We start from the raw sequence: 15,218 nt of genomic DNA on the forward strand, positions 1-15,218 counted from the left end.
CACCTGGCTAGTACAGATTAGATCAGATGAATATCGAGGAGAAAATGCTGTGTAGTAAGGATTAACTAATGCTATTAATGTAAGGATGGCATTACACATTTTATTGTGCGACTCAAATTTCAGTGCTCTGTGACTAGAAAATGAGATTAGCATACTCATGGTATATCATTAGATAGTACCATGATATGACCCCAACCATTGCGGAGATCAATCCGCATACGCAGGAAACAGATGTAAAACTGAAGCAAATTCAAAGTCCTTAAATCTTTTACTGAATCCATTAAACCAATGACGCGAATAATTACAATGAATATCATCAATGTACAAAGCTCAAGAGCTAAGAAAGTGAGAATAAAACTAACGCGATAACCACTAAACTAATGTCAGAGTTCACCTTTCGAGTATTACAAGCTGGAGATCTGATCGGAACCTATATCTGACCAAAAGGTTGAGTCCCTGCAGTGGGATGAAAATGACTCCGCCAACCCAATAACATCTTCGTACCCTAAGCCTAGTACCTTGTTGCCCTACCACTACAGATGCAACCTTAGCTGCTACGGAACCCATGCTTTTCAAATCAGACACGCCCCTCAATATTTCGTACAAAATACCCGATGCATAAGCATCCCCTGCACCACAAGTATCTATGGGCACGCATGGTGACGGAGGCATAAAGATAGCTTTCCCCTTCACACGAATGGAAGAACCTTTAGGCCTATCTGTGACAGAAACTAAAGGGACGAAATGGCCCAGGTACCTTGTAGCAGAAAGGGGCTTTCATTTGATGAAAAATGACAGAGCTTCGTCGCTGTTAGCAAATACTATATCTGCATAATTTTCCATGATTTCCCTGGCCGAAAAATGTGGCAAATAATAAGGATAAACAACACAGGAACAGTTGAAGAAACAAAAATTCAGGATCACTATGTACATGTCTAAACAACAAATTTTGGTTTCTGACTTGAGTTTTTATGATAATTTCAGCAGACTGTTAACCATTAGCAGACTTAGCCTGATCAATATAGTCCTGTTGATATTTAGCTTAAAGTATGTACATTTATATGCATATCGCCTCGCATTTTACTCATGTTTTGTAGATTTCGGATGTGAAATGTAATGATTTGTGCTAATTCGTGGTGTTTTATGAGTAGGAATCATTTGGAGGCAATATGGGACGAATGTGCGAGATTGGAGGCAAAAAGGAGCGAAATGGGAAAAACGACACAGGGTAGCGCCCAGGCTAGCACGGGGAGCTACCTGTGGCGCAGAAGCCAGAAGTGAAAAAATCCCAGTGCCACGGCTAGCGCCCACGCTACCCTGGGCGCTGGTGACGGGATAGTTCTTTTAGTTCCCCCAAGACAAGGTTATTTCGGTCCAATACCCCTCCCCCCTCCCCCAACTCGTATAAAAGCAAGACTAAGCCTATTTTGTGAGGGGGGGACGCCACTTTGAGGAAAAAATACACACGAGGAATATCCGGGAGCGATGATATCTAAGTTTTCTTCATCTTTTCTTAGTATTCTCAGTTATTCAACACTTGTGAATTTGTTTTGATCTTATCCTGAGTGGCTAAAACACATAGTTCTGAGGTTGTGATTTAGCTATGAATATTGTTGTTTGACGTTGACTTAACCTTGATTACAATTTGCTAATATATGGTTGTTTCTTCGATTCTGCGATTAATTGCTTTATTGTCTGGCCAACAGTTAGGTTTTACTTACTGTCTATGCTATGCTTGGGAAAGCAACGTCTAGATTAGAGAAGATTGAAGATGGCATGATCTTAACTCTGAGTTTGGGGGGGGGGGGGGGGGGATTTGTGTGGTTAGGATAGGAATATACCTAGTAACCATGCTTAAATAAATATCGTAATCTTAATGCGTTTTTAATAGATTGATTCCATAGGAATATATGCGTTAATCTATTTTGAATAGCCGGGTAGTAATTCGGGAGAATACTACGAGAACAATCATTCGATTAATTAGCAACCATGAGTAAATTGTATGAAAGGGAAAGTTAATTAGAACACAATAGGATTGGTGAATCGATCACAACCCTGGAATATTCGTCTCTACTGAATACACAACAACTATTTTGTTGCTTGTTTAATTAGTTACTTGTTAGAATTATTGCTTAGTATAATCACTTTTGAACTCTGATTGACTCGACTGAATAATAATCTTGGTGAAACTCGTGGGTAATTAACACAAGTCTCTGTAGGTTCGACACCCAATTTATCACTTTATTACTTGTACGACCACGTATATTTGCGTGTGCGTTTGGGAGCAACAAGTTTTTTGGCGTCGTTGCTGGGGACTTGAATATTGACTACTTTCTAGCTTTTACTTTAGTTGTTTATTTCGTCAAGTCTAACGTTTCTTATTGGTTGCTCTGCTCTCAGGAACTTTGATCGAATGCGAAGGGTCAAAAGCCAGGATAGACATCAAGGCTTTGACCCCGAACCTGAGAGAACATTTCCCAGGAGATTGAGGAAAGCAAGGGACGCAGATAATCTTCAGGCACTTGTTCAATTACCTGTGAACATAGCAGAGGAGTAACATACGATTGTTCAGGAGGTGGCGATGCCCAGCATTGCTAATGTCACTTCCAGTATTGTGAAGCCCAGAATCACTGGGCACTTTGAGCTAAAACAAAGCATGATCCAGTTACTACATGTGAATGGGCAGTTTATGGGTCTTCCACACGAGTATCTACAACAGCACATCCTGAACTTCTTGGAGATTAGTGATACTTATATCACTAACGGAGTCACTCCAGACTATGTGAGGCTCATATTGTTCGCGTTTTCTCTATTGGGCGAAGGAAAGCAGTGGTTGAAGGCGGAACCAACTAATTCTATTACATCATGGAATGATCTGGCGAGGAAATTTTTGGCACAATTCTTTCCTTCATGCAAAACTGCAAAGATCAGAAGTGAGATAGTCACCTTCAAACAGAAATCGGATGAGTCTCTATATTCAGCTTGGGAGAGATTCAAGGGGCTGCTCAGAGATTGTCCTCATCACAACCAGACAAATGAAGTGTTAGCTCACACCTTCATAGAAGGCTCCATCCAGAGACAAAAATTGTAGTGGACGCTGCAACGGGAGGTCAAGTGTTGGATAAAAGCTTTGATGAAATTTATGCCTTATTGAACAAATTCTCCAAAAACAATCCTGATTGGCAAGGAAAGATGGGCAGACACAGTGCAAATATCTGCGGGGGTTCTCGAGTTAGACGTTGTTTCTGCATTATCGGCGCAGGTTGCCACATTGGCCAACCAAGTCAATAACATGACCTTGGTTATTAACAAGCAACAGGCTCAGCCTCAGCCAGTGCAACAAGTTCAGATATTTTGTGAAGTATGTAGAAAGGGTCACACGAGTGACTTATGCCCAGCTAATCCAAAGTCTGTCTGTTTTGTGAGTAATGCAAATAGGGGCCAGACAAACCAGTATGGGAACATTTACAATCCTAACTGGAGGAACCACCCAAACTTCTGCAATATAGACCACCACAGGCTGAACAACCTACAAACTCGACAAGTCACATTAAGGAGATGCTAAAGAAATTGATGGCTGATCAGCAGGCCCAGACAGCAGCCCACTCTGCAGCTATTCGAAATTTGGAGAGACAAATGGGGCAACTTGCCAGTGCCCAAAGTACTCGACCAGTTGGAGCTCTTCCAAGCGACAGTGAGGTTAATCCTAAGGCATCTATTAATGTTGTGTCATTAAGGAATGGGAGACAGTTAGAAGAAGTCCCATCGAAAAAGAGAAAGCAAGTGACCTTTAATGAGAAATCGGCCACCATAGAAGCAGAATCGGAAAAAAGCAAGGGAGTCAGAGAAGCCAGTTGAAGAGGCGGTGGCAAAGCAACACCCACCATTAGTTGCGAGGCTACCACCTCCGTTCCCTCAGAGATTGCAAAAAGTGAAGGATAATGCTGCTTATAAAAAGTTTCTTGATATTTTGAAGCAGATGTAAATCAATATTCTGCTGGCAGACATCCTGCAAGAAGTGCCCAAATATGCCAAAGCTATGATACCACTTGATGGCGTCCTCCCGAACTAGATCCAAATAGGGCCTTGGACTCGATGGTGCTCTCCTCGATCCGTCGGCAACCTGCTTCCCTTTAGCTTGTCGAGATGACCCTTCCCCTTGCTAGCGCTTTTTAGGAGCGGGAGCAGTGGTTGAGGACTTCCTCACTCCTTTGCCCTTGTTCGCACCGTCATGAGCCATATCAACCTACAACACAATAATCATGAATGTGAGAATGAATCAAGAAATCCGCTTAAGGTTATCGTGAGAGTCAAAGATGACCCCACTTAAAACCGAAGGCTCTATGTAATATACTCACAATATTTGTTTAAAGCACGCAAGTGTTGCACAACAAGGCGATGGGTACTCAATACTTCCCCATGCCACACAATCATAATTCATTAACTATGCCACACAAATCAAGTAGTCAAACATGCGAAGTGACTTAGCCTTGGTGCAAGCAAGTAACACATGGCCCTCAATCTCTACAACTAATACACTACACTAGCTAATTCTAACAAAGTGATACAACATACACAATACAAAATAAATGGTGTAGGTGGCATGTGAACATTAAAGCCAAGCTTCGGATTATGTAAAACCACCCCCAAACACCCCACACTTGGCCCGACATCATATATAACTACACTCAGCTACTCAGACTTCACCGGTGCACAATTTACTCTTTCAAACATTTTATCAAACACATGATGGGCATTAAGTGCATGCAACTCAATTCAACAATGGTGGAACGTGATGGCCCTCCCAAATTTCAAACGAAGTAGAGGAAACAGTAGTTTACTACTCCGTATACAACACAACAACCAATTTCATTGCACAATAGGCCACCCACTATAGAAAACAAGTTCTAAAGAATCCACTAATGGGGAAATTGGGTTTGGGTCGTTTGGGAGGGGGGAATGGGGAACATAACCTACAAAATAAAACAAAAAGGCAGAAGGATGGAACATACCTAGATGATTGAAGAGAAATGCAAGGAAGAAAACAAGAAAGTTGAGAGAAAGAGAGAGATGCGTCTGGAGAGAGAGCAGTGAAGACGGGGAGGGAGAGACGGGTTAGGAGTTAGAGTTATTTTTAATTAGAGGGGGAATGGGAATGGGTATTAGGAGATGGGTTAAGGGGTTAGTAGAAATGGGTAAGTGGGTCGGGTTTTATGGGTATGAGTAATAAAAATAATAACACAACAAAAAACCAAAAAAAAGAAAAAAAAAAATTACCTGCTACCCCCAGCCCAGCGCGTCGCGCTAGGCCTGGCGCTGGGAAAAAGTTTGTGTTTTCTGCACCACAAGTAACGTTGGGTGTTATTTTCCCGTTTTTCTATTTAGTTATTTTTTTGAATTCTCCGATCCCCCGGAGCACTTACTATATCCATTTTACATATCCCACACCATTCTACCTATGATTTCTATGCCTACAAAGAAAACAAAAACTCTAATCTACTCTAACTAAAAAAATAATTGAAAAGCTAAACTATGAAAGCAATAAATATTGGGTTCCCTCCCAAAAAGCGCCCGATTTAATGTCGCGACACGACGCATGGCCTCGCTTACTCATCAGCGAGTATTACTTTGAACTTCTGATGATCAATGACAGCCCCCCAATAGTGCTCGACTCTTTGCCCATTCACTAAAAAAATTTCTTTCGCTGTTTAAAGCGCGCAACTCAAATGCACCATAAGGAGTGATGCTCACCACCTCAAATGGACATGGCCACCTCGATTTTGTCTTCCCAGGAAATAGCTTAAGCCTAGAATTGACAATAGTACCTTTTGGCCCGGTTCAAAGTGACGTGACTTAATACGCTTGTCATGCCATCTTTTTGTTTTCTCCTTGTAAAGCTTAGCATTTTCATTAGAGTGCATCCTGAACTCATCTAACTCATTTAACTGCAAGAGCCTCTTCACGCCCGCGACTTCAAAGTCCATATTCAACTTTTTAATTGCCCAATACGCCTTGTGTTCAAGTTCAACCGGCAGGTGACATGCCTTCCATAAACAAGTTTATACGGGGATGCCCCAATTGGTGTTTTGTATGCAATTCTATATGCCCACAAGGCATCATCTAACTTTGCAGTCCAATCCTTCCTGTTCACACTCACTGTCTTCTCTAATATCTGCTTTATTTCTCTGTTGGACACTTCAACTTGTCCACTTGTTTGCGGATGGTATGTCGTGGCAACTCTGTGGTGGCCCCATATTTGACTAGAAGGTTATTCAACAACCAGGGGCGGCTCTAAAGGCTAGGTCACTTAGGCCATTGCCTTAGGCCCCCAAAATTTGAAGGCCCCAATTTACCTTAAACTTTTATTATTATATATTATATAATTTATATAAATAATTATTATAAAGAAAAGTGTTACGGTATATATTTTTGCTATTTGATTGAAGTTATTTTATACCAATAAGTTCATAAACTATGATAATTTTCTCATTCATTAATTAGTATATTTGTTTCACTATTCAATTTTAATTTTAATTTTTTTATATAGGAATTAAGTTATATATATCGACAACCGAATGAATTTCTTTTACAATCTTCTCTGAAACTGCATGAACACAAAAGCATTCATGCACCGATTTTCTTTTAGTGTAATTCCACATATTATATTAGGTTATTTACAATTTATTTTAGATATTTACCAATAAGTACTAATTAATAGAATGAACTACAATTATCGTTTAAATTGATCAGAAGGAGTAAATATTTTTGATAGCGTCAATGCTCAAAACTTAAGCTATTACGTTATGTATGTTTATTTCTTTTTCTTGATTGTGATGATAGTTTGTGATGATAGCCAAATCAAAATTTTCTCTTTGAATTCCAGACCTCAACAACCGATAATCCACTTTATTCTTTGTGCTTTTCTTCCAATTTTTTTTTTGAAGTTCGCTATTTTTTTATCTTAAATGATTAATTTGTTGTTTCGAAAGCAAATTATATTGTTTGTTAGTGTTTTATAAAATAAATTTGAGGGCCTCTCAATATGGTTTCGTCTTAGGCCACAAGATCCATTGAGCCGCCCCTGTCAATAACCGATTGCAGAAATGTGTCCCTTCATCACTAATCAAGGCACGTGGAATCCCAAACCTCGAGAATATGTTTTTCTTCAAAAAATTAGCTACCGCCTTGGCATGTTGGTTGGCAATGCGGCCGCATCTACCCATTTTGACACAACCAACCGCTAGCAAGATATATTTGTTTCCTCTAGACAATGGGAACGGTCCCATGAAGTCTATCCCCCAATAGCATAGTCACTTGCGTCGCACATAAGTTCAAATGGTAAGGACCAATCCGTTGCCACAATAATGGGGGCAGCCACCAACTTCTCTTTGAGCTCCTCGAATGCCTTCAAGCAGGCTTCATCAAAATTGAAGGTCACATCCTTTTCAAGCAACCTACACAATGGAGTAGCAATTTTTGAAAAATCTTTAATAAAGCGTCTATAGAAACTCGTGTGTCCCAAAAAACTCCAGACACCCTTCACAGAGATGGGTGGAGGTAATTTTGCAACCGCCTCCACCTTCGCCTTATGAACTTCAATGCCACTCTTTGACACTCTATGTCCAACATGATGCCTTCTTGTACCATAAAATGACACTTTTCCCAATTTAGCACTAAATTTGTTTCTTCACAACGGGCCAACACCTTGCCCAAATTCTTCAAACAGTCATCATAAGAAGACCCAAAGACTGAAACCCTTGGTTTTTCTTTGGGGCGTCGGTTCTTTTCCAAGGGTGTAGCTTGAGCCGGGTACTTTGTTTTTTTTAGGAGTAGGATAGGAAGAACAGAGTTGCTCTAAGGTACCTATTGACAGGTTTGGTGCCGGCACATTAGGCAATGACATGCGATCTGTCTTCCCATACATTTGATTTGAAGTGTGATGCCTGAGTAAAATAAATAGCCTACTTGTGACGTCTTTTCTCAGTTGTTTGACTTGTATGTCACCTAGTGCAATATTGCTTAAAATTTCTCAACTATATGTGCTTGCTTGACTTGAGAGTTGAACAGAACCGCCTTGATTGAGTCATGTGCAATGTGTGTGTGAGGAATTATGTTATTATGTGCTATCCTGTGTAGTCTAGAACTTGCCCCGTGTGTTAATCGAAGCAAAATCATTAAATTGTGCTAGTCTAGGAGATGATGTAGGTAGTTCTTTGCTTGATCATAGATGTGCTTGTCGCTTACAAATAAAAATTTTCCGTTGCTAGCCCTTTGAGCCTATAGACCTTTTTGTTTGCGCCCACATTACAAGTCGTATCCCTATTTTGTTCTTAATTTGAGCTTGTTAAACCTTTACATCCGAAGGCACTTAGTCGCTAAAAAAAGTAAGGTGAGAGATTGGGAAGTAGCTTTCGAGTGGAACCATGGAAGGGCCCTTAAGGTGCACTAAATTTGTGAAAAAAGACCACTAGCCGATGAACCTTAATGTATGGAGTGTGTGTAGAAGAAGAAAAAAAGAGAGAGAAAAATTTCAAGAAAAGAAAAAAAAATAATACAAATCTATACTATACTAAAAGCACGAAGGCCTTTTGCGAAATTGCGTTCGCCTTTTTTACCCTTAAAAAATAGAATTCACCCTGGTAAATTAGTCTTTTTGATTATTTTTCTAATATTTAAGAATAGTCATTTAATTAATTTCCTAATATTTAGGAATAGTCATTTAATTAATTCATACTTTTTAGGAATAGTCATTTTATTATTCTTTCTATTTATAATATTTATTTTTCAATTCCTTTCAACTCTAAAATTTCAAGCGCTTTCAATTTACACTAATAAAGGTTCCTTCACTTTCAACTCACTTTATACGTAGGAGTATATGTAGGAAAGTTTCGTTCAGTTTTAGGATTAGGAGGTTTTCAGTACTACTTTATTACTATATGTAGGAGCTAAATTGGTTTTTAGTTAATTTTGTATCTATATATATATAACTATACTATTGTAAAATTTTCCTATTACTTATGTTAATTCCATCAGGATATAAAGGATTTTTTCATAATTGTAATCAAATTATAAATGATGGACATTTTGGGTTAGAGCAAATCTCATGTGCTTTCTTAGGATCTCATAGAAAGAATCCTCGACATTAACGGAAAAGAAGTCCTAGACATTAGGTATAACATTTCTTCAACAAAAAAAAACAATTTAAAACATACTAAAACAAAAATGAGCTAATAGTAAGAAATTGAATAAAAAAATTATTTTCTTCAACATTGAGAACAAATAATAAAGTGTTTGAATGAACTAATTAGCATAAGAATCCAATTTAAATGTTTTCGAATTTTAAAATATATTATATTAGTAAAATTATTTTTCACGAAACTCTTAGTATATATATAAATTTGTTTTCCAGATTTTCAAAAGGAAGAAACAAGATATGTATTTTTATACTTAACATGAAAGATATTATAGTTACATTACATAGTTCAAATAAGATAAGAATTTATATTAGGTAAAATTTTAATTGATTTTAAAGTTCTAAATATTAGGATTCCTACAATGTTCGGGTTTAGGAAATATATTTAATAAGGAAAAATTTATTTAATTTTCAAGTCCTAAATATTAAAAAATAATTAAATAATAATTTTATAGTAAAATCTATTTTTAAAAAGTAAAAAAATTGATCAATATTTCACGCATGAGCTTAGTACTTTTATAATAGTATAGATAGATTATAGATTTATAATCGGTTATAGAGTTAAGACCAATTATTTTATATAATTTAATTATATTAGTAAAATAAAAAATAAAAATTGAGGAAAGTTTTGTGAAAAATTATATTTGATTATCCGGGCATATAATAACATGTCCATTACTCTTTAGTCAAATGCTCCTTCCAGAAAGTTTATGTACCAAAATATAAATAAACATTGTAATAAATATTATAATTAGAATAAATTATTTCAATATTTGCAATTATTATACTCTTTATCTCAACATCAAATTTTAGAAATAATTTTGAAATGATACTAAATAATTGCACGTCAGAAAAAAACACACCTCCTAATCTTACTAATTCGTGCTAGTGGGAATATAGAAGTGCATAATTGAAAAAAGGGGCTATTTTGTATATGGTTTGTGGCGAGTGAATTGGTTGAGAAGAATATGTGCTCGATTTTTGAATGTAGTGTATTAAAGTGCTTAGGAGGGTTAGTCACTATTCCTAAATGTATCCTACCCATCCCTTAGCCTACATTATAACCCATAAAGTCCTAATTGATCCTAGACTTGGCTAGCTTAGATTGGTAGAGATGTACACTACGGGCAAGCTTATGGTACGACCACGGGATGCACATGAATTCTTTGTAAGAGCGAGCGACTTTTGTTTAAATTGTGTGATGTCCTTAAATTATGTTCAAAGTCATACTTGAATGTGGGGACTATTCTATATTCACTCTTGTGTTTGTTGGTGAGGGCACATGATCTCATGACAGATTGGTAATGTGTTAACTTCTCTTGTTGGGTGAGTGCGTGAATTGATGGTGCTTAGTGGTAACGAGTCGGCTCTTGAAGTAGGGTGGTTATGGATAGGTTGTTTGAATTGATTGAATTGAAATGTTTATACTTGGGCATGTTTAAAACGGGGAGAATGTGAAATTTGCATGTTCATGCTTGATTGCCGGTATCGATCACAGTCAAGGGTAGAGTGTATGATTAAAAATTAAATTGCTCCTCTCTAGTTGAGATGTGTAAGTTGTTGGGGTGTAGTTAATAGTCCCATTACTCGAGGACGAGCAAAAGTCTAAGTGTGAGATGTTGATATCTAGATTAGAGAAGAATTGAAGAGGGCATGATCATAACTCTGAGTGGGGGGCGGATTTGTGGTTAGCATAGGAATATACCTAGTCACCATGCTTAATTAAATATCGTAATCTTAATGCGTTCTTAATAGATTGATTCCATAGCAATATAGGCGTTAATCTAGTTTGAATAGTCGAGTAGTAATTCGAGAGAATACTACGAGAGAAATCAGTCGATTAATTAGCAACCATGAGTGAACTGTATGAAAGGGAAAGTTAATTAGAACACAATAGGATTGGTGAATCGATCACAACCCTAGAATATTCGTCTCTACTGAATACACAACAACTATTTTGTTGCTTGATTAATTAGTTACTTGTTAGAATTATTGCTTAATATAATCACACTTTTAAACTCTGATTGACTCGACTGAATAATAATTTTGGTGAAACTAGTGGGTAGTTAACACAAATCTCTGTGGGTTCGACACTCGATTTATCACTTTATTACTTGTACGACCACATATGCTTGCGCGTGCATTTGGGAGCAACACCTGTGCCAAGACATAGCATGAATCCGCATGGACTTCAGTTTCCACATTGAGGATCAAAGACTGAGCTAAACCTAGTTTTCCATATTTTCTTTTCTTCTGCTTTTGTGTGTGTGTGTTTGGGGGGGGGGGGGGGTGTTCAGCTTTATTATGCAGATGCAAGATAGAAAACAAGGTTTTACCAGTAATCATCATAATGTCTCTCAATGCAGGACACATCTGATGGTGTGATGCCAACTACTGCTCCACTCTTGCAGGCTTCTTCGAGACTTTCGAAATTGTCTGACTGTATCAGGAAGCTCAAACAAGTATCCTTCCACAACCAATATATTTGTTTTAGTAATTGCATCAGCTAAGCATGGGTCAAAGTTTATAAGTTGAAGTTAAGAACAATCCCACTGGAAAATAAATTGAAAAATATACCTGATGTTAGTGGTCTAAAAAGAGCATAAAGGCAGCAATCTGAAGTCCAGAAATAACTCCACTGCTGTATCAGGGCAACAAAATTGAAGGATCACAAAGCAGAATCATGCATCAGCTGAAGACAAAGACTCTACAACATTTATTGGGACTAGCTGCTGCTAAAAAGAGATGAAATGATGTAATGGAAGAGTTATTTACAAGAGAGTACTTGTGACAGTCGATGCTGCAAATAGATAGCCCTATGAAACCAAGCGACAGTATCCACTAGCCTAGTGCCTTCCAGAGAGTCCGCATATCCTTTCTGAACAACAGAGATCTTTAATGCAGCTCCATCCCACCAAACCTCATTCTTTATGCACGCGAAACCGCATGGTAGAAAGAGTGCTGATAGTAACTCCTCAACAAGAATATGCTTGTGAGTTGTCTAAATACTTGCTAGCTTCATCTCCTTCAGTAACACCTGCAATATGCTATGCATGCTCTCATTCTGAGGATGTGAGGAGGACCCAGCCAGAAATTCATGCACTACTCCGGCAATGTTAATCCAACTACATCCTGGCATCTTTGCTACTCCTTTTTCCTTCATAGACAACCTCAGTCGTGAAATAGCACTCCAGCGTTGATCACTGGCATATGTATTGGACAACATCACATAGCCAGCAGAATTGTTAGGGTCCATCTCAACAAGAATGGATGAAATAATTTGGGCTAGTTCCAATCTGTTATGCAGCATGCAGCCACCAAGTAAAGCTCCCCATACAAAATTGTTGGGTTTAAAAGGCATTGAGGTAGCAACTTGAAGTGCTTCCTCAACATAACCTACTCGAGCGAGGAGATCAATATAACTAGCATAATGTTCCAATCTAGGAGCAATACAAAAACATTGGCTCATTTCCTTAAATATCTGACGGCCTTCTGCTGTCAAACCTGAGTGACTGCAAGCACATAACAAACCAAGGAATGTTCTAGCATTCGGACGCAAATTAAGCTCTAGCATTTGCGAGAAAAGTTTTAACGCCTCCATGCCTTTACCATTTATTGCAAGACCCATGATCATAGCATTGAATGAAACAACATCTTTAACAACCAATTGGTCAAAAACATCTCCTGCTTTCTCTAAACTCCCGCATTTAGAGTACATATCTATCAAAGCAGTTGCAAGATTTGCATTTGAAAGTAAAAACCCTTTTTGCCTACTACCTTTCATGTACTCATGAACCCACAAACCAAGGTACAAATTACCAACTTGAGCACAAGCTGAGAGCACATTAACCATCGTCACATGATTGGGGCAACAACAATTAAGCTCCATCATCAACTGGAAAAGACTTAAACCCTCCAGCGCACAGCCGTTCTGAACATATGCGCCTATCATAGCATTCCAAGGAAGCACACTTCTCTTCCCATCACCAGAAATCTGTTCAAATATTTCCCTACTCTTATCAACCTTTCCCCACTTTCCATACAAGTAACAAAGAACAATACTAACCGAGTCACATCCAGAACTTCCTAAATCATACAAAAAGTTCCCAACCCATTTCTCAATATTTGACATATCAAGTTTTGAACATGCAGATAACACACTAACCATAGTATCATTTTCAGGGATCAAACTCTTATTTACCATAGATAAGAATTGACACAAAGCTTCCTCAGACAAACCCAACTTGGCATACCCAGAAATCAAACAAGTCCAAGAAACAACATCCTTATCAGGCATTTCATCAAACAGCTTACGCGCAGAATGCAACTCTCTCAAACTCCTAGCATAAACACTTAACAACCCTTTACAGAGAGATGGTTCATCACCAAGACGCAACTTTAGAACAAGGGAATGAACCTGTTGAACATAATATGAATTCCCAGAACGAGAACAAGCTTTGAGAAGGAATGAAAAGGTCAACTGATTAGGCAAAAGGGACTGATATCTTAACTTGTTAAAAACCAAGAATGCGTCAGTGAAATTTCCCTCTTCACTAAGAACCCTGATAATGGCGTTGAAGGGGAAAAGATTGGGTTTTTTCAACTGGCCGCGAAGTACCCGGAGGGAAATATTTGATGGGTATTGACCAATAAGGCGGGTGGCAATGAGGTTATCTTGGTGAGCACCAATACGGAAAACCCGAGCATGGATTTGTAGAAGGTGATTATGTGGAATGCAGCCTTGTAAGAGGTTGGAGAGAGATGAAAAATCGGAGAATGAGCGTGTGAAGTTGAAGCAAGAATGAGCTATGGACTTGGATTTGATGAATTGCATGGTTTGTGCCATGGCGTATGCTTAACTATGCGCTAATTCAAATCACTCAAAAGAAAAAGGGCAAAAAAGGATAAAAGAAAAAAAGGAAAAGGTTCACCTTATACTATTTGAATATGATCAATTTTACCCTTTGTTACACTATAGGTCCAACAATACCCTCGAAGTTATAAAAGTAGATCAAAATTGCCCTTCAGCCGTTAACTCCTCCACCGTAGCCACCACCAGTCTCACGTGGCCTAAGATTTATATGAGGTGGATGTCACCTTACACCTGACCACCCAACACCATTTTATCCCCTCCTCCCCGCCACACACTCTGCTTTCCCAACATTATAAACTCACCTTAATTCATCTACAGGGAACTATGTTTTCTTCTCTCTTCAAAATTAAAACCTGAATCCAATTATATTTCGAATTATCTAAAGACTACAATCAACAAATCTGGGATGTGAGAGGACAGACGTTGGATTATACCCAAATGGCTAACGTTGTTGCAGAGATAGTAAGAGAAAATTTTGTACTTCAATTTCCAAGAATTCTTGCGTCTTATTTCTAATGTTTATTACAAATGGAAGAAGCTCGTACAATGATTATGCTTCTAGCATTAGCGAAAATTGAAAATCTTTCGTATGTTGAATTCTGTTGGAGAAGCTAAAAACGAAGAAATCAAAATTCTATTTGGTGAACTTGTGAACGAACTTGGATGATGTATACGGTCGAAATAGATTTCGGCCTTCCTACGTTCGATCGAGTTCGAACGGTAAGCAACCGGAGTGGGATTTTGGGATGAGTTTCGAAAGTAGTACAAACGAGCCTCGAGTTCGACGGCTAATCGAGGAGTCGGCTCGATACTTTTATCGAGCCCGTGACCAAATCGATCCGCAAGGTATTGCTTCGAGGTCAGAAATGCGCTACGCCCACCTCGGAGGTCGAATTCAAGCCAAAACCGAGGGCTCGACCCAATAACGAGTTCGAGCCAGTGTCGAGCTCACAGACAAGATCCGTTACAACCGCACTAAGAGAGAGAATCTTAGCGGGAATCGAGGAAGAGACAATTCATCATGGGTCCTCCACTATATGCTTTGTTTTATTATAAATAAAGTATGATCCCTCTATTATAAAAGGGGAATCCTTGTAAGCATACGGACACCGAGAATACACTATAACAAAATATCACTTCTCATATTGAAAG

General features: G+C 38.4%; 1 protein-coding gene and 1 non-coding gene across 5 annotated transcripts; both read right to left on the reverse strand.

The window, feature by feature from the left end:
* Positions 1-33: 33 nt before the first annotated feature.
* On the reverse strand, positions 34-15,168 carry LOC107809295 (putative pentatricopeptide repeat-containing protein At3g08820). 4 transcript variants are annotated; one of them, XM_075251881.1, is made up of 5 exons: positions 11,969-15,168; positions 11,771-11,834; positions 11,530-11,660; positions 4,047-4,246; positions 34-850 (listed from the first exon to the last, which is right to left on the reverse strand). In XM_075251881.1, exon 1 carries the CDS (start codon positions 14,037-14,039, stop codon positions 12,195-12,197), a length of 1,845 nt encoding a protein of 614 aa, XP_075107982.1. In that variant the 5' UTR covers positions 14,040-15,168; the 3' UTR covers positions 34-850; positions 4,047-4,246; positions 11,530-11,660; positions 11,771-11,834; positions 11,969-12,194. The 4 variants fall into 4 exon arrangements, with proteins under 4 accessions (XP_075107982.1, XP_075107980.1, XP_075107981.1 ...); XM_075251879.1 differs by having other exon boundaries at positions 3,885-4,246; XM_075251880.1 differs by having other exon boundaries at positions 34-4,246; positions 11,979-15,168.
* On the reverse strand, positions 2,924-3,030 carry LOC142180411 (small nucleolar RNA R71). Its single transcript, XR_012709036.1, has one exon. It is a non-coding gene; the product is annotated as a small nucleolar RNA R71 (small nucleolar RNA).
* Positions 15,169-15,218: the final 50 nt, after the last annotated feature.

Source organism: Nicotiana tabacum, chromosome 4 (genome assembly GCF_000715075.1).
Source record: "Nicotiana tabacum cultivar K326 chromosome 4, ASM71507v2, whole genome shotgun sequence".
NCBI lineage: Eukaryota > Viridiplantae > Streptophyta > Magnoliopsida > Solanales > Solanaceae > Nicotiana > Nicotiana tabacum.